Source organism: Abramis brama, assembly GCF_963993115.1.
Source record: "Abramis brama genome assembly, chromosome: 16".
Classification (NCBI taxonomy): Eukaryota; Metazoa; Chordata; class Actinopteri; order Cypriniformes; family Leuciscidae; genus Abramis; species Abramis brama.
In genome coordinates this window covers 11,807,406-11,828,640 of record NC_139978.1, presented here as the reverse complement: position 1 = coordinate 11,828,640, position 21,235 = coordinate 11,807,406, and the positions used below count along the sequence as shown (strand labels likewise).

The 21,235-nt window shown below is 36.6% G+C and overlaps 2 protein-coding genes across 4 annotated transcripts in view; both read right to left on the bottom strand.

Moving 5' to 3' along the window:
• Positions 1-1,636: 1,636 nt before the first annotated feature.
• Positions 1,637-5,500, bottom strand: star (steroidogenic acute regulatory protein). The gene is made up of 7 exons (XM_084086741.1): positions 5,343-5,500; positions 5,132-5,239; positions 3,691-3,818; positions 3,322-3,480; positions 2,953-3,137; positions 2,765-2,858; positions 1,637-2,285 (listed from the first exon to the last, which is right to left on the bottom strand). Exons 1-7 carry the CDS (start codon positions 5,404-5,406, stop codon positions 2,166-2,168), a joined length of 858 nt encoding a protein of 285 aa, XP_083942867.1. The 5' UTR covers positions 5,407-5,500; the 3' UTR covers positions 1,637-2,165.
• A 3,761-nt stretch (positions 5,501-9,261) lies between these two features.
• The window catches only part of grk5l (G protein-coupled receptor kinase 5 like), a 64,805-nt gene continuing 52,831 nt past the window's right edge, over positions 9,262-21,235 (bottom strand). The window contains exons 8-16 of one of the 3 annotated variants that reach the window (XM_084087433.1): positions 20,355-20,495; positions 19,899-20,089; positions 19,755-19,792; positions 19,118-19,207; positions 18,266-18,474; positions 14,165-14,302; positions 13,150-13,287; positions 12,586-12,785; positions 9,262-11,132 (exon numbers count right to left, since the gene is read on the bottom strand). In XM_084087433.1, coding sequence (XP_083943559.1) covers positions 12,597-12,785; positions 13,150-13,287; positions 14,165-14,302; positions 18,266-18,474; positions 19,118-19,207; positions 19,755-19,792; positions 19,899-20,089; positions 20,355-20,495 — 1,134 coding nt within the window. In that variant the 3' untranslated portion in view covers positions 9,262-11,132; positions 12,586-12,596. The remainder of the gene's footprint in view (positions 11,133-12,585; positions 12,786-13,149; positions 13,288-14,164; positions 14,303-18,265; positions 18,475-19,117; positions 19,208-19,754; positions 19,793-19,898; positions 20,090-20,354; positions 20,496-21,235) is intronic. The other 2 variants (XM_084087432.1, XM_084087434.1) reach the window with 2 other exon arrangements.

Genomic DNA, 21,235 nt, shown 5'->3' with positions numbered 1-21,235 from the left:
TCAATACAGAGAACAACGACAAAAATCGGTGTTGCCTACACCGTGTTATCCTCTTTTAAAAATTTGCACCCTGTTGACTTCAATGGGGCAAGTTTTAAACCTGGTTTTAGCCTCTTAACATCCTTGATGTGTCATTACAAGTGCACAGCCAATGTGAGTGATTCCTTCAGAGTGAACACGGGTGAATCTACTGCAGTAGATCCGAAAGATATGAATAAAAATGATAATAATTCGGCCAGCGCTCATACCTGTATTTACATCCTGTTTTCGGTCGAAGTCCACAGTAATCGATTGTCGAGTTCACGCGCGTGATCATAGGTAACTAAACATATGCGCGTGAACTCGACAATCGATTACTGTGGACTTCGACCGAAAACAGGATGTAAATACAGGTATGAGCGCTGGCTGAAATAACATCAATTTTATTCATATCTTTCGCATCTACTGCAGTAGATTCACCCGTGTTCACTCTGAAGGAATCATCTAACATGGCTGGGCACTTGTAATGACACATCAAGGATGTTAAGAGGCTAAAAGCAGGTTTAAAACTTGCCCCATTGAAGTCAACAGGGTGCAAATTTTAAAAAGAGGATAACACGGTGTAGGCAACACCGATTTTTGTCGTTGTTCTCTGTATTGACAACACTCCAAATTTACAAAAAAATGAGCTCAATGTTAAAATTGACCGGAGTTCTCCTTTAAACTCATCTTTGATCACCAAAATTACATATTTAAGCATTTGTTTTTCTTTGAAAAAATTTCTTCATGCCTTAAAATAGCTTGAATGTAACTCTACACCCATTGCCTCATTTAGCATACATGCTTCTATGAATATGCAAATTAGCCCCACCTCCACTCACTCCACTCGTTGATGATCACACGGTGATGTGATTGGTTACATGGTAGTTTGTGATGTCAGAAACACCAGCGATTTCAAACCCCGTTTTTCAGACTGTCTTTGGTTCACTGCAGTTTTAATCAGAAAATAATCAGCAATGGTGTTGACTTATGAATTTGTACATAGTTTTTCTCAAAGCATATTAAAACACCACATAGGCATATAAACAACATATTCAACATGTGTCTTTCAGAAATCTCCCAACACCGTGAATGCAGAGAGGTCATTTACACAACTTTTGCTTTGAAATTGATTCAATATACTCAGAAATGGCCAACTGCATTGGAAAAAATGAAAAACATTAGAGAGGCAAATGTGGCCTGCCTTTGGCCAGGACATCAGTGTTGACCTCATTTCCTGCTTTGTGCAATGTTGGCTCAAGCAGACCTTCAAGGAGCCGAGAAGTTCCTAAAACACATGTGAATGACCAAACACCTCCTTGCTTTGGCAAGCTCATGCTAATTCAGTCCAGACGACAAGACATTTTTATGGACTGAATATTCTGGCTTTAATACGAGTCACATTCCCTTTCCGGGGGCAATTTGCTTGAACATCGCTGAGACGCTAATGGGCATAACTGACTCAAAATGTTGTTTATGTAACTGGCTGAGTGGCTTGCCAAAGTATGTTGATGAAGCTATTTCCTGTATTTCCTTACTCAGTCTGCAAAATGAGTCTTCAGTCATAATTTCTGCTCCTCTTGTGATACAACCGTGAACAAAAAGACTGATATTGTAGTTTGTCGTTTTAATAGATTTATTAAATATTCGTTTAGCAGACATCCTTTTCCAGGGTGAAGCAATAATAATATTAACTTAAAATAAATACTTTTTTTACACAAACAATGATAAAACATGAACTAATAAACCCATAAATTGATAGTCAGTGGTGTTCTGCAGAAGTATATGAGTGAATAAAAGGAAGTTAAAGCCACAAAATGGAGGTGACAGAGGAAGTCAACTGAGTTTACCAGGTTGAAATCGAAACTTTCTAAACCTCAATTACAATGTCCCACTAACCTACAGCATAAATGTTTTAGTTATTATAGTTCTGTGCATGCAACGTGAAAACATTTGAAATTGTGTGGCTTGAACAAAGAGCAGCATATCGCTTTGATGGACAATTTAACTTCTGTATCTGTGTGAAATGTTTAGGCCCACAAGAGTAGGCTGGAATGGGTGTAACAGCTTTGGGTGGGAGGAGCTTGACCCTGAAAAGAATCTGCCTTTGTTGTGACATCTATGTTTTTAGGGTATAAGTGTGGACATCAGCAGGCAATGGCTGCTTCCACACTACCACTGGATGCCATTCTGTGCCTGAGGTGATTTGCGAAATCCACCTGGGTTTGCGAAAGTACCCGGTTGATGACAGTTTTCGGGATCCATCCCTGGAGAACAGGGACAAACCATACATTAGAACACTTATTAAGCTTATTTGGAAGCATAGTATGATACTACATTGAGAGTGACTTTACTTTTGTAGATCTTCCTTATTAAAGACCATTTAAAGCATTAACTATCAACTATCATTCAAATTTACAGCTGCTTCAAAGGTAAACTGTGTCATTTTTAAAGCCACTAGAAACACCAAATAAAACTGAAAAAATAACTTTAATTTTCTAACAAGTTTCCTGAAAACTCCCCCTATTGGTTGGGAAAGAGATAGTGCCGCCTCAAACTCATGCTATTGGCTGAATCAAAAACAGAGCAATGTTTTGATTGCACCAACAGTGCAACCTTTCAGGGGAATCAGCCTAGTAATGGTTTACTTATAGGCCTACATATTAATCTGGAATAAGAGAAAGTAGGCTATCCAAGAAATTGCATACTTCACTTCACCTTTTAACTGAGAGGGCAATTGACTTACCTTAAGGTCTAAACTGAGCAACCAGGTAAACTTTGTCTTATTGGGATCATCTGCACTTGGTCGCATCACAATACAGGTGGGTCCATTCTCAGCCCTTCGAAAATAAGAATGAATTTAATACATTGCAAGAGGTTTGTATTTTTATTTTTGGGTGGGGAGTGGGGGGAGTGGTTCAAATTTTCACTTACCTTACAAATCCTTTCTTCTCAGGCATTCCAGGGTGCTGAGTGGACATTCCGGCCAGGAAGCATGTAGATCCCCTGCGCTTGGCACAGCGGACACTTACAAAATCTCGTGGGCCGACCACATTTCCAGGTGTTTCACCTGAAACCTCATGTGTGATCATAGTATCCTGACCGATCTTCTGAAGAATCTGAGAGGGACCAAAACTATATTGAATACCAAATATCTCTAAGCAACAGTGGCTGTATGTTTTGTTACACTGTGATGGAGGCTTTTGAGTAAGATATGAGAAGATAGGCAGTCCTTCAAAAGTGCAGTGACTAAAATGCACACAGCATAGGAATCTGGCAGTCAGTAGATCTATTTCTACCCACCTTGACTTGTTTGACATTGGGGTTCCACTCCCCCATTTGTTCCATGTTATTCACCAGCTCCTCATAAAGGTCATCTGTTTGCTGTTCAAGCATCACTTCCAACTTAAAAATCTTCCCAATGTCTGGTAATACTTTACTCATCACCTTATCTCCATTGAGCTGAGAGAGAAAAACCCACATAAAAAAAACAAAGTTTTAATTATTATTATTACAGTATATGTGAGCAAAAAAATAAAAGGTTTGCAGCTCTAAAGGCCTTGGGCACCAAAGAGCTGTATAAAACTGTATAATAAAATATGCATGCATAAAAGGCATTTATACATGGCCTCATCAGAATGAATGATGAAATATGATTATTATTATTATTACAGTCTCAATCTCAGTTTGCCAGCCGTCCTGGTCACTGAGGATGCTGATAGACTTCTGCAGAGCTTCCTGTCCCTGCTGCACATAGCACTGCTCAGCTTCACTGTACGTCTCTTCTGCAATCCGACTACCTGTGCAAAGAAACACACACATAAACATGATCATCTCCGTACAGAAACAACAAATACACACTAGATTTATGAAGAAAATGTGCATTTCTGTGAATTTGATTCACCCCTTCTGCAAATTACATTGTTATGCCAGTAGGTGGCAATAAGTGACTGTCTATGGTCTTTATACGTTACTGAATCATTCACTCAAAAACACTGAATTATTTAGGAATCAAATAAGTGACTAACTGATAGTAAGAGTCCATCACTTGTGCATTTCGGAATCCTGTTGGCAGTAGGCCTAGTAGGTCTAATTCGAACACATGACTCATACTGTCAAATACTGTTTTTCGCCTAACTATATGGGAAGTCGTAATATTGTGATGCAGAGACTCATTATCGTGTCGTCATTTAATCATTCACTCGGGAACAAAACAAGTGAGTAACTGTGTCCGAAATCGCATAGGGGTGAATTTAAGTAAATTGGGACACTGTTTCCCAGTCATCTCAAAAGCAAGAAGTGTACCAATTTACTTGAATTCACCTGAGTAGGTACAACATTTTATAAAGAACTTACTTCATCATTAAAAAAATTACATTCTTAGGTTGTAGTATGAATGAAATCCAGACATAGTATTGTACATCCACCATGTTGTCATTGTCATGTGACCTTTGACATCCATTGAGTTTGCAATTCACATCTACTCTGGCGTGGCCTCATGCCATGGGATAGTAAAGTGTCCATCAGATAAACACTTCATAACCTTGCCAGAAGTATTAGGTCATCCGGGTACACTTTTTTTCACCTACTGTACTATATAGGGGAGTATGCGATTTCAGATGCTGTCTTTGTGTCTTTATATTCACTAAACCAATTAATTAAAATACACTAATTTGTTCAAGAACAAAACAAGTGATTGTCTTTATGAGTAAGTAATTGAATCATTCACACAATCAAAATGCTGATTCATTTAAAACAATACCATTATGCACAATTCTGCTGTGGCTTTGTTCATAACTATTTTAGTGATTGAAGCAAAAATAGATAAATAGCTGCAAATGCTGTCTAAATTGAAAGTTACTCACCAATAACTTTTTGTTTATATATCTTTTGTACAAAAGCAATACCACACTCACTAATATTCAAAACAACAGCACACTGCTCCTGTAATATTGCTTAAATTATATATTGAACAGACAGTTAAACAGGACAATAACTGAGTAAATAATTTTAAGCATTTAGTTGGCTAATATTAGCTATTGGAGTCTACAGCATCCATATTTCTGTAATATAAATGTTGGAAGTTGTGAGGATTGTGAGGAAGTTATCTTACCGAGAAGAGAGCTCCTTCTTCGGACGTTGTTAATCCAAGCACCAGGTCCAGGTCCAGAAAGCTTTTTCAGCTCATGATGAATTGCAATCATTGCATTCCTCCTCAAACCTGATTGTGAAAGAAAAAGACAATATATATATATAAACTTTAATAATACTAGCATGTTATAAAAATATTTCAGAAAACCTGGATACATGAAACAGCTTCTTACCTGTCATGTTTCTCACGTGCCTGTAGGAAATGCCAGCACACAGTTTGACCGTTGCAGGCAACATTATAAAATTTTCTTAACCGATGAATGAATGACTACACTTGAAATGTGGGCACGGTGAGTTAGAAGTGAAATCTGAGGAACAGCTGCCTGCTTCAGTCTCTTTATAGCCCCGTCAGACAAGGCCGCGTTCTCGTCACCTCGCAGATAAAACAGCACCATCACTCAAAGCAACCCTGTGACCCTGTGTGTCAAGGATGTGCATTGAACACGACGGCCTATCTGTTACCACTATAAACATGTTGTTACAGATAACGGCCAGTGCCTGAAGACTACCCACACAGAACACTGGTTTGTACACTTATGTTATCTGTCTTTTTCAAGACACAACAAACAATGTTACCTATCTACAGATATATTTTAGCATGATAAGCCGGAAACTCTCAAAATTTCACACACGACTTGCTCTCCTGAGTCCTGGTTCCATTACAGCATTAATTCAGGAGGTCAAGTTTATAATGACAAATCATCAGCCAAAAATGTTCAAAGTCATCATCATCCTAACTCCAAGGGGTCAAGTAAAATGACATCATCACTTGGTGGCATCCCCCCCAAAAAAGAAGGTAGGCCTAATTAGTGGCTTTTCCGAAGTTAAACCTGGGTGACAACTAGTGTGTACTTTTAATGTGACTAATTATAGCTTTCGATAATAGAGATGTAAGCTGGGGTGTATTCTGCAAATCCAGGTTACATCTTATTACACGCTGTGCTACACAAACCCATATCAAAGCTGCAACGAATCAATTCTCAATCACTGACAACAATAAAAGGCCGATCTGGCAGCCTTGGACTCAATGGCAATGGAAACTTTCCTAGTTCTATGAAAATATTTGTTTAATGACTTGTGGTTTTCAGTTTGACGTAAAATCAACTTGTTCAAGAACATTGAAGCAATATATTGTGGGGTAAAAGTGTCTATATGAGTGAAAGCACCTTAACCCACAACCTTGTGTCCCTCAGAGCAATTTATACTTTAAGCCTTTAGAGCCTTTATCAGACAAACTTCTAATCAGGAGGTGCGGAACAGCCATGGACTGTTGAAATGATGCTGGAACAGGTGCAAACCATAGCTGTCAATGGATTACAAACTTTAATTGAATTAATTACATGATATGACTTTTTTTGATAACACTTTATTTTACAGTGTCCAACATGTACTTACCATAGTAATTATAGTAAATTATAACATGCAACTAACCCTCAACCAAATCCTAATCCTACCCTAACCCTATAGTAAGTACATGCTGTTAATTATTATTACTCAGTACTTATACACTACTGGTCAAAAGTTTTAGATCAGTAAGATTTTTTATGTTTTTAAAATAAGTCTCTTCTGCTCACCAAGGTTGCATTTATTTGATAAAAAACAATAAAAAAACCAGTAATATTGTGAAATATTATGACAATTTAAAATGACTGTTTTCTATTTTAATATATTTTAAAATGTAATTTATTCCTCAGATGAAAGCTGAATTTTCAGCATCATTACTCCAGTCTTCAGTGTCACATGATCCTTCAGAAATCATTCTAATATGATGATTTGATGCTCAAGAAAAATTCATTATTATTTTCAATGTTGAAAACAGTTGTATAATTTTTTTTTTCAAAATTCTTTGATGAATAGAAAGTTCAAAAGAACAGCATTTATTTAAAATAGAATATTTTCTAACATTATAAATGTCTTCACTGTAACTTTTGATCAGTTTAACTCATCCCTGATGAATAAAAGTATTGATTTATTTTATTTCTTTCCCCCAAAAATAAAATAAAAATTCTTACTGACCCCAAACTTTTGAACGGTAGTGTTTAATGTTATAAAAGCTTTAGATTTCAGATAAATGCTGTTCTTTTGAACTTTCTATTCATCATAGCATCATGAAATAAAAATGTAAAAAACTGTTTTCAACATTGATAATAATCATAAATGTTTCTTGAGCATCAAATCATCATATTAGAATGATTTCTGAAGGATCATGTGACACTGAAGACTGGAGTAATGATGCTGAAAATTCAGCTTTGATCACAGGAAAAAATTACACTTTACTGTATATTCACATAGAAAACAGCTGTTTTAAATTGTAATAATATTTCACAATATGACTGTTTTTTTTTTTAATCAAATAAATGCAGCTTTGGTGAGCAGAAGATACTTCTTTTAAAAACATTAAAAATCTTACCGATCTAAAACTTTTGACTGGTAGTGTATGTATAATTACATTGTAACAATGACACCTTAAAATAAAGTGTAACCCTTTTTTACAAATTACTTATATTTTATCAATATTTCTATTAATTATATAAATTAATTACAATCATTAAATGTAATTTGTCTATAATCTCATTAATCTAAAAGGTTAAATTGACAGTCTTTTTAAAAAAAGTAAAACCATTTAAACCAAAATAATTCAGTTTTCCTTGCCATTTATTATTCAAAGTTTTACGTTTATTTATCGCTCATGATAATCACGTATGTTATCATATTAATACAAACACATTCACATTTCTAAAAGAACTACACAGTTATGTTCAGGCCAGCACAGGTTTTATTCAGAAGGACTCTCAGGTTTGGCTTCACATGCAGTCAGCGTAGTACAACACCTCTCTTTAAAACGTGTGTGTGTGTGTGTGTGTGTGTGTGTGTATGTGTGTTTGTGCGTGTGCATGTTTACATTGTGTGAATGACTGAAGTGACAAAGTGCAAACCGTATCATGAGCACTAACCTGGACTAGACTACTAAAAAGGAGGCACTTCATTGGGGTTTTCTATCTCCAGTATTTCTTTTGTATGACCTATACAAAAAATTAATCCAAAAGAAGCCATGTCCTCAAAACCTTGTCTTCTCTAACTTCAGTTTTCACTTGCCAAATAAATATCACTTCAGTTCCCTAGTTTGGTCATTGTTTTAAAGGCAAAGTTCCCTTTTATGCAGCAATTACATATGTCACCACCAGTTCATTCATCACATTGTTGTACGTATGGAGGACATACAGGAAGTATACATAAGCAAAGCATTAACTCTTAGTCTGGGAAAAGTTCAGAGCATACTGTTGAATTATAAACCAATAAGTTTGAAGTTTAAACCACCAGGCCTTCAATTTACAACCCTTTTGTTTAAATGAAAAAAAAAGTTGCAAACCTTTCCTTTTTGTTTCCATAGACCAAATCAACATTTACTTGCCGATATAGCAGTTAATATCAGTTTAGATCAAGTCCCTATTCATGATATAGAGTGCTAGAAACACTTAATGTTTATCAATGCATACTTGGGGGGGAAAATCTGCTTCAAATTCACTGTAAAATCAGTAACACGACTCTCAGATTCCAGAGCATCAAGTTAATCAAGTTTTATAGCAATTAACCAACTGTGGTTAGAAGATTCCCCAATTTAGATGCGCAACAAAGTGGCAAAAGTGAAGAATATTCCCTGTAATGGTAAATAAAGTACTTCCTAAAAAACTGTCAAGATTGGCCACACATTTTTTTAAATAGGAGATATGCATTAACATGAATCTTTTCTAAATTTCACCTGAAAGTGACCATGAATCATCACAAGTATGTGGCGTTTAAAGTCTCACCACAGAGAACAACAGCATGGCACTAGTATACACAGAGATCCGACCCCTAAACCATTAACCTTTTAACAGACACATTGGTCCCACTCGATGAATAGTTGATTGACCATGCAGTGTGCAGTGCAATTTATGTAACGTCATAATACGGTGCAATAACCAGTTATTACACACACTTCAGATGACAAGTTTGAAATGTTAGAACCTACACTAAGTATACACTTTTTCGCTTTAAACCCTTCAGAGGGAATTTCTAGCACTGTAAATTAATGGCATAACTGATGCATAATTTGGTAAACACACATCAGTTTAATGATTGGAAATTACATGGCACTTAGCATACGTACTCATGAAACAGCTTCAAGTCATCATTTTAATACACTTGATTTGTCTTGAGATTCTCTATTGAACTTTGAGGCGTAAAAAAAAACCTTGGAATGGTATTGTAAATGCAAGATTATGAGGTTGAGATTCATATTCTATTACTTCTTGAGTCGCTCCGTTTGGTTACTTGTAAATTATCCATTTTTTTTAAAGAAACATTTGAACACTCCAAAACTATCATGTATTCTCTATGCACGGGATATAAAAGTATTTTTAGGGCTGTGTGTTCTGGATTCCCATGATGTCTATACAACTGAAATCCTGGACACTTTAAATGAGTACATTTACAGTTAGGGAAGATGAATGAAATGTCTTTCTACCAGTTGGCATCTGATTGGAAACTGCATAAATATGAGAAAACAGCTGCTGAGGTATGAAACTTCCTGTACTGTGTGTGTGTGTGTGTGTGTGTGTGTGTGTGTGTGTGTGTGTGTATAAAGGCTGAAGTGAAGTGGTGCCAGTTTCAGTCTATTAGTGGTTGAAATGTGATTAAATGAAGGCATATTAACACACCGAATCTGGGAAAAAAAGCTGTTTTGTTGTCCTAAAAAGTGAAAATGCTTGACTGTGTGGTCAATTCTATCTCCTCTTGGAGCTGCCGTGATACAAATTTTGAAACTTTTTCACATCAGCAAAATCTCACAGTAGCTCAGATTAAAGAGTCCAGCAATATCCTCTGATTCAATGCCAAATTGCCTCTGAAAAGCTGAAGTATTATCATCTATTTTCTGCAAATCGGGTAAATGAGCCACTTATGAATAATGCGATGAAATGAGAAGAACTCCCTGACTGATTTGTTGTGCTGTGATTGGCTACCTACCCAAAGACCACGCCCACTGAGATGGCTCCGCCTTTCACTACAGTCAATGGTCTTTATGCACAAAGGAACTTTTAGCTTATGTTTGCAGACCATGTAGTGTCCGGCGAATGGAGCAGATGAGATTTTAGAGTGGACTGGAATAGGCGGAAGCTGCCAAATTGAGTTTGTTTTTCAGTGATATCACAAAATTTACAGATGACACGGGAAGGAAAGAATATACAGCTCCAATGAGCTCCTATTTCCTTGTGCTTTTAGGCCTTTCATCACTCTCTGCAGCGAAACATGGCAACGTTACTCAAATGCGTGTCTTCCTGTAATAAGCTCTATCTTTGGCCTGAGAGGGTTGAGGTTGGAGGTGTTACATGTAGATGGAAAGATATAAGGGGTGGGTAGGCAGAACGAGAGGGATGGAGGAGGAAACGAGAGTGTGCGTGTGTTTGTGAGTGTGTGCGTAAGTCTCTTAAGTTCACTATATTAGCTTTCCTTTGCAAAAGAAAAATTAAAAAGCCCCCTTCCCATTCCCTGTGGAGGCCTCTCTTTGTCAATAAAATCCCCTGAATAATATGAGTTAATATTCTGTCATTGTCAGTGGCTCTTTAATGTTCCAGCAATCCTGAGGGAGCGTGAGGTGAAGGAATAAATGTTCTCCTTTCTGTCACAAAACGGATAAATAAAGGTCTTTAAACAGGAGTTTTATTTTGTCTCCTGGCGGGGGCCGTGGATGGATAGTGTGGGCCAAGGCAAGGAAAACGGACTCTTCCACGCTCTGTCGACTGGTCTTTAAAGGGCAGGAGGAGTTCCTCACTCTTATTCTTTCCTCTCTTTATCGCTCACTCGCTTTTGTCCCCTGCAGTCCCGCAGCGATCTGTCCACTAGGGGGCAGAGTGTGACATGGAGTCAACAGAGTTGACACTGGAAGACGAGACCCGGCTTTGAGCGATGGTCACCTCTGGATGCTGAAGGATGAGAGAAAATGACAGAAAAATAATTCATGTTAGTTATGATTTATAAATTCTCTCTCACATATAGACATGTACAATCAGGGTCCAAAATTAACACTCACCAGCAGTGTTGGGGGGTAATGCACATTACTACACTGTAAAAAAATTATTTTCATGATTTGTTATGATTTGATTGATTTTGACATGATTTTGTTATCACAACTTTTGTCAAATCAACTTAGATAATTAATGTGGTTCAGATAACATAATATTTTGAGTTTCTATTTATTAAACCAATCTCTTTGTTGTATTAACTAAATTTTTTAATTTCAATTAACTCAAAATTGTAAGGCAACCAGGTAACTTAGTTTTTAAGTTAAACCAACAATAATTTTTTACAGTGTAGTTTTTTTTTTCCTAAATCAATTGAAAAACTCTTTCTTTTCCATTTTCCTCCAGAAATGGGTGTTGAATGAAAATAAACGAGTGTGTTTTAGTTCAGTTCAGTTGTGCTTGTTTATTTGTAGGCAAAATATCAGAATGTGGGTATTGCCTCACAACATAGATCTCGGCATGTGTAACTGTTGTTTTGAGAATCACTTGCATCTTGGGCAAGAAAATACAATACAAAAGTAACTTAATGCATTGCTTTCCATAAAAGGTGATTATCTAGGATGCCTAGTTATTTTGTAGTTTATTTACAAAACACTTACACTACCATTCAAAAGTTTGGGGTCAGCAATTTTTAAAGAAATTAATACTTCCATTCAGAAAGGTCACATTAAATTGATCAAAAGTGACAGTAAAGACATTTATAATGTAACAAAAGAAGTCTGGAGTAATTCAGCTTTGCCATTACAGGAATAAATGACAATTTAAATTGTAAAATGGAACACTGTTCCTTTGAATTGTAATAATATATGCAGAATGCAAAAATAGACTTAATTAAAAATCAATCAGACACTTAATGATCCCAAACTTTTTGTGTAGTGCTTGTAATGTATTTCTCACAGTAAAACAACAAAATAAAATGTTAGTGTTAGCAGTTTAACAGCTAAATATTACAATGTTGATATTGTCTCATTAAATATTGTCTATATATGTGTGTGCGAAATGCATCTTTATGGCCAGTATGAAATAAAGTGAAATTTGAAAAATAACTGAAAATATGAGAATCAAAAATCTAATTTAAACCTGGAAATAAAAAGAAACTTTTAGGATTTAGAAAAAAATACCACAAAGAAACATTTTAATGTACTGTATAATGAAAAAGAAACATAAAAAAACTTCACTCTTTCTAGGTCATTAATCAAATAAGTAAATTTTTGAAACTTTACCCCCCCCCAATTACATTTTCTAAAATAATATGGCAAAGTTATTTTTGGCCCCTGGGTACAATGCTTCAGTCTGATCCTTGCTGTTCTGCTCTACGTGTGTGAGCGTGTGGTGTCCTGATGGGGTGTTTGACCTGGTCTGTAGTTAACTATTGTGTTCTCTGGGGTGTTCCTCTGTGGTGGAGGTGGAGGGGATCCTCACATGTCTCCTAAAGATCCTGTCCAGCAGGCTACGCCGAGGAGGCTCAGGAGGCTGGTTCCAATCCAGGTCAGGGGGCCGTGTCCCCTGAGGCCCGAATACATTAAGGTCGCTGAAGCACTCTGTCTCGATCATCTGCAGGACAGAAAGCAGACAAAATAGCAAGAGACAGACAGACAGATACAGATAAACAAAAAGAGAGAAATGATGATAAGGTGGTCAAATCATCCTTATTTCTAATATCCTTACAGAAAGGACAATTATAGTTCTGGATGCTGATTGGTCAAATACAGCCTTACAGTCATGCTAATATACATTATTAACAGCTATACACTATTAACACCTGCTATACACCTAGGGGTCAGCAACCTTTTAATTTTTTTCTTGTTCATTACTGTGCCAAATGGAATGTTAAAGATGATGCCAGGTTGAATGATTCATTATCGTTATTTTGCCATATGGCATTACGTTGGCAAAAGATTTTAGCACAGCTTTATACCTCATTTTGCCATGGGATGGAGACACTGCCAGTGGCAAACTTGGAGTAGAAATCATTGTCTGTTTGGTCCAGGTTGACACCCTTAACGGTGGAGAACTGCTCGATGTCCAGAACATCTTTACAGTAGACCGCCCTGGGCTATGAAATAAGCAAAGAAGAGAAACAAAAGTGAAAAACAGAGTAATGAGAGAATTCAACCCTATGCAAATTTCCAAAGCCTTGAAATGTTCAACATTAACCTTCTTTAAAAACCTGTTATCTGATTGATAGCTTATACTTTTTTGTAAGTAAAAATCCTTGTAGAATAATTGTAAAAACACCTCCCCCTCTTCAAGTTGTGGTTCACGTGTCTTTCTGCTGTGAAATCTTTACTGATTTTTAAATGTAAATGTAAGAATAACTTTAATAGTGTTGGTAATGTTTCAAGGTGAACATTTGATTGGTTTACTTTATTATAGATGCATCATTTTTTTAGAAAAATCATGTTAAAATGTGAGTATCAAATATGATACATCAGGATTTTGAGGAAGGTTTATTTGAACATCTCATGTTGAACGTCATTATATTGCATTGCATCATATGTTTTGCCCAGAGCTTTAATCATAAAACAAGGCATTTTAATACCACCATACTAAGACATATTATTGAGCGATACAGAGTGACAACTGATATTTATATGCATTTTATAGTAGTCTACAATAATCTCACTGATTTACATCACAAGCTATCAGAATTTCATTTTACATTTTGGCCATATAAATATGAGCAACTGCACTAAATTTCATTTTTGGTCAGTCTGAGCTTCTGAATAAAACTGATGTGTTTTTACCTGAGAATGAGCTCCATACCCTCCTATATTCTTGCTATATGAGCCATTAAAGACTGATGCATCAAATGTGATACTCAATAAAATAAAATAAAAAGGTAAGCCAACTTTATCTAAGTTTGTATGACTATTATTTCATTTGTCAGGTTTTACAGTGTTAACATCAATTTAATGAGAACAGGAACTCACATCAGGCACAAAGGAAGGTTCCAGAATGCCGGCCTCCAGCCTCTTGAAGTTGATGTTCTTAAAGAACGGGTGGGCTTTGACTCCAGTACCTTCATCCGCCTGGCAGCCGAGCCTCTGCTTGGGATCTTTGGCTAACAGCTGTGGGACAAGGAGAGGAGAGCAGCCAGACAGACATTAGGAACACAGGTTTGTACATTCTTCAAGAGTGGAATGTAAGAGGCCAAGCTGGTCAATGGCTTCGAAACACTAGGAAAAAGAGCTTGTGTGCCAAATTAAGACATTTAAACGGGGCAAACATCCTAAAACTAGGGTCAGCAATCACAAACCAGACATCACAAAACCACACACAGGAACGAGTTAGGCTGGGAACTTTGTGAGCTAAGATGTGGAGGCCATTTGCATGACGCACGCAACACAGAATTTCAAATTAAAATTGAAAATTGTAATCATTCACTTATCTTCATGTCATTCTCCACTCGATTCACTAGCTATTATTAAGTAATGCAAGTATGTTTTGCATGAAGACCAAAAGTCTCAAATCAGATGAGGGCCTTAGCTTCAAAAAACTTTAGTTGGGTCACAGTCAGTTAAAGGCACAATATGTAACTTTTTTGCTTTAAAATTAGCAAAAATCACTATATCTACGTTATATTTTATTTTTTTGTGTACTTACATTATCCCGACTGTTTCCAACAACTTTCAAACCAGGAGAAATTTTCATTTAATTTTTAGACACGGCACGTTTCTTTATTTCCGTTTTGTCGCAGTCAATGGCGTCATATCCGCGTTGTCCCTGGTTTCCGCCTATGGTTTCCGCTCGTACTGCCATGGTAACCAGAGCTATGAGCAGAGCCCTCTGATTAACCAAAGCGACAGATGCAGACAACTGTGGAGTTCGCAATGTCTATTTGCACGCTGTTGTTGTTTCGTTCAAACATTACGGACCATGGCAAGCAGACTTTGGATAAAAAAGGAGAACTAAAACGAGAATCAATATCAGCGCGGTGTTTTCGAGATGCCGAGAGCTCCCATAGACAGTATATAAACAAGAGCTCCACGTCCAACTTCGACCGCTCCTACATGTACTTTATTAAACAGGTGAGCACATTTACATAAAACTAATCAATGTTATATAGTTCAACAATGATAAAATGTTAAAATATGATCTGTATGTTATTCTAATGTTGATCTAGCTTACTGCTAGTCTCATACAGACAAACTAACACATACTTTTCAACACATTCAAATGCAGTTTAGTGTGCTAGTGTAATGTTAGACCAGGTGAAACAGCGCTGCGTTACCTCACAAGTTTAATTTGTCTAATAAACTGACCTGTGAGTAGTGATTCTGCGTGTAGTTCGGTAGAATGAAATGTCCGTATTCCTTTTATATCCGCGGGACTCGCGTCACGTGTGGAGCTGATAGCTGTCTCTTAGCAATCCCGAACTGCTTCATATCACAGTCATGATAAAAGCATCGATGTATTCAGTCATCCATAAACATTATTAGATCGGCCGGCTTGACGTTGACGACAACATCCATAATTCTTAGCATGTGTTGCGTCATCAAACTACGCCTTTGTTATTGTAAAGAGGTTAGCGACCCCTAGTGGCGAAAAATTCCATACTGTACGTTTAACAGAAGATTTCAAGCTTCTTCTTTTTTTGCCAAGGACTCACAAATATAATAGGGCTGTACTGTCCCAGTCGATTAGTCGATTAATTGGTCGATACGTTCTGGTTCGACCAAAATTCTGATTGGTCGATATTTTGCCGCGTTTATTTCATCAGTTTTGCCGCGCTGAGGCGCGCTCATTTCATCAGGTGGAAAGCACTAACTGCTAATGGGGGTGTTTTCAGAGTACCCTTATTTCACTGTAACAGTCTGTCTTCAGAACAACCCCCTTGTTTTCACCTTTTTTGGATTAGCCCAACCCAAGAGAGAGCGTCGAGCGATAACTAGAAGGTTTGATGCTGAATATTATTTATTTAATTGTGAGAGCGTTTAATAGTCAGTCCTCTTCTAACATGTCAACAACAAAGAAATCGACAGTGTGGCAGCATTTTGTTAAAATTGATAACAGGAAAAAGGTCGAATGCAAAGTTTGCAAGCAACAGTTTTCCACAGCTTGACGAAAAACATGACATATCATCTAAAAGTGGTAAGCTCACTTGTCTGCGTTAGCTTGCCCTGTCTGTTTTGAGTAGGCTATATGAACATATCAGAATTTGCATATTTCAATGTTTTAGTGTGATAACCTAACTTTTTTATTTTTTATTTGGAGCCTAATGTGCAATTGCGCTGTGCTGTTGGTTGTGTTAGTTTTGAGCATAGGATGCTTTATTTTTCAGTTATGCACTTTATTTCGTTTCTGCTCTTGATCTGGTTTGTTTAATAAATATTCTTTTTTTATTAAAGTGGACGTGCTTTTTGTGTTTATTAAGAGTAAAAGCTTTAAGTTAATAGTCTATTCGTGTCTCAGCTGCGAAGCTGAGCTCATGTTCAGCCTCGCTCAGTGCGAGGACATGCACGGTGAAATGATAGTGTCTGACAGTTATAACTTATTATTATAACATATGACAAAAATAATTGTCTAAATTATGTTGCATATTCCTCAACAGTTCTTGTGATGATATCACTAGTTGACAACATAGTACTATTTTCGGAAATCATAAGCTATGATATTGCGCAGGTGCACGTGATGCAGCGCTGTCAGAGCTGACAGACTCAAGTGTCAGACTCATTTCAGTGCAAAATAATTAGGTCAAAAACGATTTAATATACTGCAAATAGCCTACTAGTTGTTTATGTTTATTTATAATTCATTTAGGCGGACAACAAGGCTACCAAGTACTGCGCACAGTGCGCATCTAATTAATTTAACGTTTTTTTTTTTTCTAACGTCATTTTTAGTCGATTTTAGTCGATTTTTAGTCGAAAATTTCAGGACTTCAGTCGACCAAGATTTTCTTTGGTTGAGTACAGCCCTAAAATATAATGATCCATTTTTGAGGGATGTCCTTTTAAAAGCAGCTACACTACCGTTCAAAATGTTAGGGTCTGTAAGATTTTTTACATGTTTTTGAAAGAAGATTCTTTCGCTCACCAAGGCTGCATTTATTTGATAGTAAAAACAGCAATATTGTGAAATAATATTGCAATATAAAATATATATTTTCATATTTAATATACTTTCAAATGTAATTTATTCCTGTGATTTTTGCCATCATTACTCCAGTCTTTAGTGTCACATGATCTTTCAAAAATTATTTTAATATGGTGATTTGATGCTTAAGAAACATTTCTTATTATTATTAATGTTGAAAACAGTTGCTTAATGTCTTTGTGGAAACTGTGATACTTTTTTCCAGGATCCTTTGATGAATAGAAAGTTCAGAAGAACAGCATTTATTTGAAATAGAAATCATTTTAACATTACAAATGTCTTTATTGTCACTTTTGATCAAATTAATGCATCCTTGCTGAATAGAAGTATACAGTATGAATTGTAGTGTATACTTTCATGCAAAAAAACAACCAAAAACATTTAAATTATACGAGTATAATAAGTGTGATACTTTTATCAAATTTGGTGAATGTATAATATATAGAAACATCTTAAGGGTACTTGCTAACTTTCAAATCCCTAAAAATATATTTTGTAAAATCTGGATTAAAGCAACGTAAGGATGAGTAAATTACATATTTTAGTTTTTTGGGTGAACTGTCCCTTTAAGATTAACAGAAAGCCAGTCGCATGACACAGCTCTAATAAAAGACAGCTGAGGTTCTTTACAATACATTTAGAGTATTAAACAATACTGAACTGAGCTGTTCTCAGAGAGCTCATTATCAGCTTCTTCCCCAGCCGAAAACATGCAATAGCAGCCAGAAAAAAGAGCCAAAAGTACAGAATGGACTCGATTTGACCAGTTTTGTGCGCTCAATCAATGGACTCTTAATCAGCTTCTATGGCGTGTTTGACTGAGGAGATAATGTAGCTTTGGATACAAGCTCTTAGTTGTACTCGACTGTGTCATCTTGGATTTTGACCAGCATAGAAACTTCATTCTTTGTGTGTATGTATATGTGTGGCCTCACCATCCTGCAGATGGCTTTGGTGTCTTCTGAAAACTTGTCGCTGTACTCCTCTTCCTCCTCCTGCACCCTCTTCTCCACTTCTTCCCTCTTCACTCGCTCTTTGCGAGCACGGAAAGGCGATCGGCCAGCTGTCATCTCGTAGATCAGGCAACCCAACCCCCACCAGTCTGGACTCATGCTATAGCGCTCATTATTGATCACCTCTGGAGCTGTCCATCAAAACATATTCAGTTCATCAATCAATAAATAACATTTCAATGCTTAATATTGCCATGAACAGATATCTAGAAGGACTGAGTGGTGTAGCTAAAAACAAAACCTGATATTTTTCAGCCTTTTGATTATAGTTGGTATTTACACTAGCATTCAGAATTTTGGGGTCTGTAAGTTTTTTTCATGTTTTTGAAAGAAGTCTCTTAAGTTCACAGTAAAAACAGTAATATTGTGAAATTGTATTACAACATAAAATAATTTGCATTAATTATTATCATGATTCTTCAGAAATCATTATAATATGCTGTTAATCTGCTTGTGCTGCTTAATATTTTAGCGTTAAAACCATGATACTTTTTTTAAGGATTCTTCGATGAATAGAAAGTTCAAAAGTACAGAATTTATTTGAAATATAAATATTTTGTAGTTGTAGTTACTGTCACTTTTGACAAATTCAATGCATCCTTGCCATAAGTAAAAAAAAAAGTATTATTTGAATGGTACTGTAAATCAATACATTTAATACTCGTTAATTTGATAAAAAATAAAAAAACATTACAAAAAAAAGTTATGATTCATTTATAAATGCTGTGCAAAATGCAATTTTGCTTAAATCAATACAGGTAAAAAGATCATTACCCATGTAGCCGACAGTCCCCACTCGACCACGGATCTGTTCTCCATCAGGCACTTTAATGGCCAGCCCCAGGTCTGAGATCCGGATATGACCTGTAGGGATAGAGAGGGAGTAGTAGCAAACAAACCAGAAAAAAACAAGTTAATGTAAAATTAATTTATTGTCCCATTTAACAATTTATTACACTTTCACTGACTGAATATTCAATTTATTTATATATGCTTTATATTTATATATAATGTTATTTATTTATATATTTTGACATTGGGGGTTTTAATTAAAGATGTATTATTATGTCAAATTTAGTCCTCAAAATCAATAAAATAAATGATGGTATTTATCCATAAATAAATAAATAAATATTTAAATAAACCTGTTACAAATGCTGCTAAACATTTTTGTATGCATACTCTTTTTTTTTTCTCTTTTTTTCTGTCTTTTATAATAAAATCATGTTTAGTTCGAGCTTTTGTGTGAACTGATAAAAAATAAATAAACTTGGTTATTTAGATGAAAGCCAGTTTCAGCCAGTATCGGTACATCCCTAGACCAAATCCCAGTACATCCCTAGACCAAATTCAGTTTAATGCAATGTCATATTTAGCTCATTTGAATGAAAAACTGATCTTCTTGACTTACCATTATCATCTAAAAGTATATTCTCTGGTTTTAAATCCCTAGAATGAAAGAAAGCAAGATAAAAATGTCTCAACCATAGAATTTCATTATTATTTTATGAGGATGGGTGCATTTGAGGATGGTCACACGTTGGTTCCTGCCCACCTGTAGACGATAGACTCTCTGTGCAGGTGTTCTAGACCACAGCAGATCTCGGCCCCATAGAACTGCACGCGCTCCTTCTCGAAGCCCGGGGTTCCCATGTTATAGATGTGAAATTTCAGATCACCACCGTTCATTATGGTCAGCACCAGACACAGGGCATCTTTGGTCTCATACGCGTACGCTAAACTAACCTGAGAGTCAAAGAAAAGAGGATGCCGATTCTCAAAAATACATTCTTTCCCCCTTTTAAAAGTATACAAGCTGTTAGCAAGCCTTTATTGGACAAAATATTGGACAGAGACAGAAATGTACTGAGGAATAAAGATTTGAGGCTTTACTGCCTGGCCACTTGTGACTGGATCACCCAAGATGGATGTTTAAACCAGGTGTAAACATGACCAGAGTAAAGAGAGGAAAAGAGATGAAAGAACAGAATAAATGAATGAATCCACTTACCACAAACCTGCTGTTGACCTTCTCCAGAATCTGTTTCTCATTTAGAGCCATGGCCTCCCCCTTTCTCTTCTTTATCCTTTTCTTCTCAAGCTTTTTACAAGCATACATTTTACCTGTGGCTCTCACCTGACACGCACACACCTGGGCAGGGATGTACATATATTATCACCACATATATATATATATATATATATATATATATATATATATACACACACACACACACACACACGAGAAGTTACATGTTGCCTTAAGGTTGGGTCACAAGGTTTGGCGGGCAAGAAAATTGTGAGTTGTCCATTGTCAATAGTGTGCACAGTTCACACAATTCACTTTAAAACCAAGAAGCTTTTGTTGGTCAAAGCGGTGAAATCGGATGACCAACTTGAACACGAGTGATATCTGTGTATAGGTAACTTATTCACCTTCACAAGAAACTTCTGCTCACACAGATTCCTATTGAAATTACTGGATTTTGCTCGTGAAATTTCGCAGACGTAGCAATGTTAAACGTCACTGCACCATTACAAGACAGCATCTTAACTTGAAAGTGACTTTATAAATTGTTCCCTTTCGAAAGGGAACTCGCACTGCGTCAATTAACGCATTGGGGAACGCCTCAGGCGTGACAGGTGTCTGAAATCACTATCAAATCACGGCAATCACATTGACCGGCGACAGCTGCTGACTTCATTAACGTGCAACCCTCTTCTCGAGTGAAGAGGGTTCAGCGTCTGGGCCTTGTGGTTCGGGTCCCGCTCGTGCTGAGGCAGAGCGGCGACGCGCATCATGGGGTTCCCAGATGGAGCTCGCCGATTGTCTTGAGAGGGGAATAACCCTCTCAGACGATTCGGCAGCTGACGAGGGTGAGCTGCAGGTGG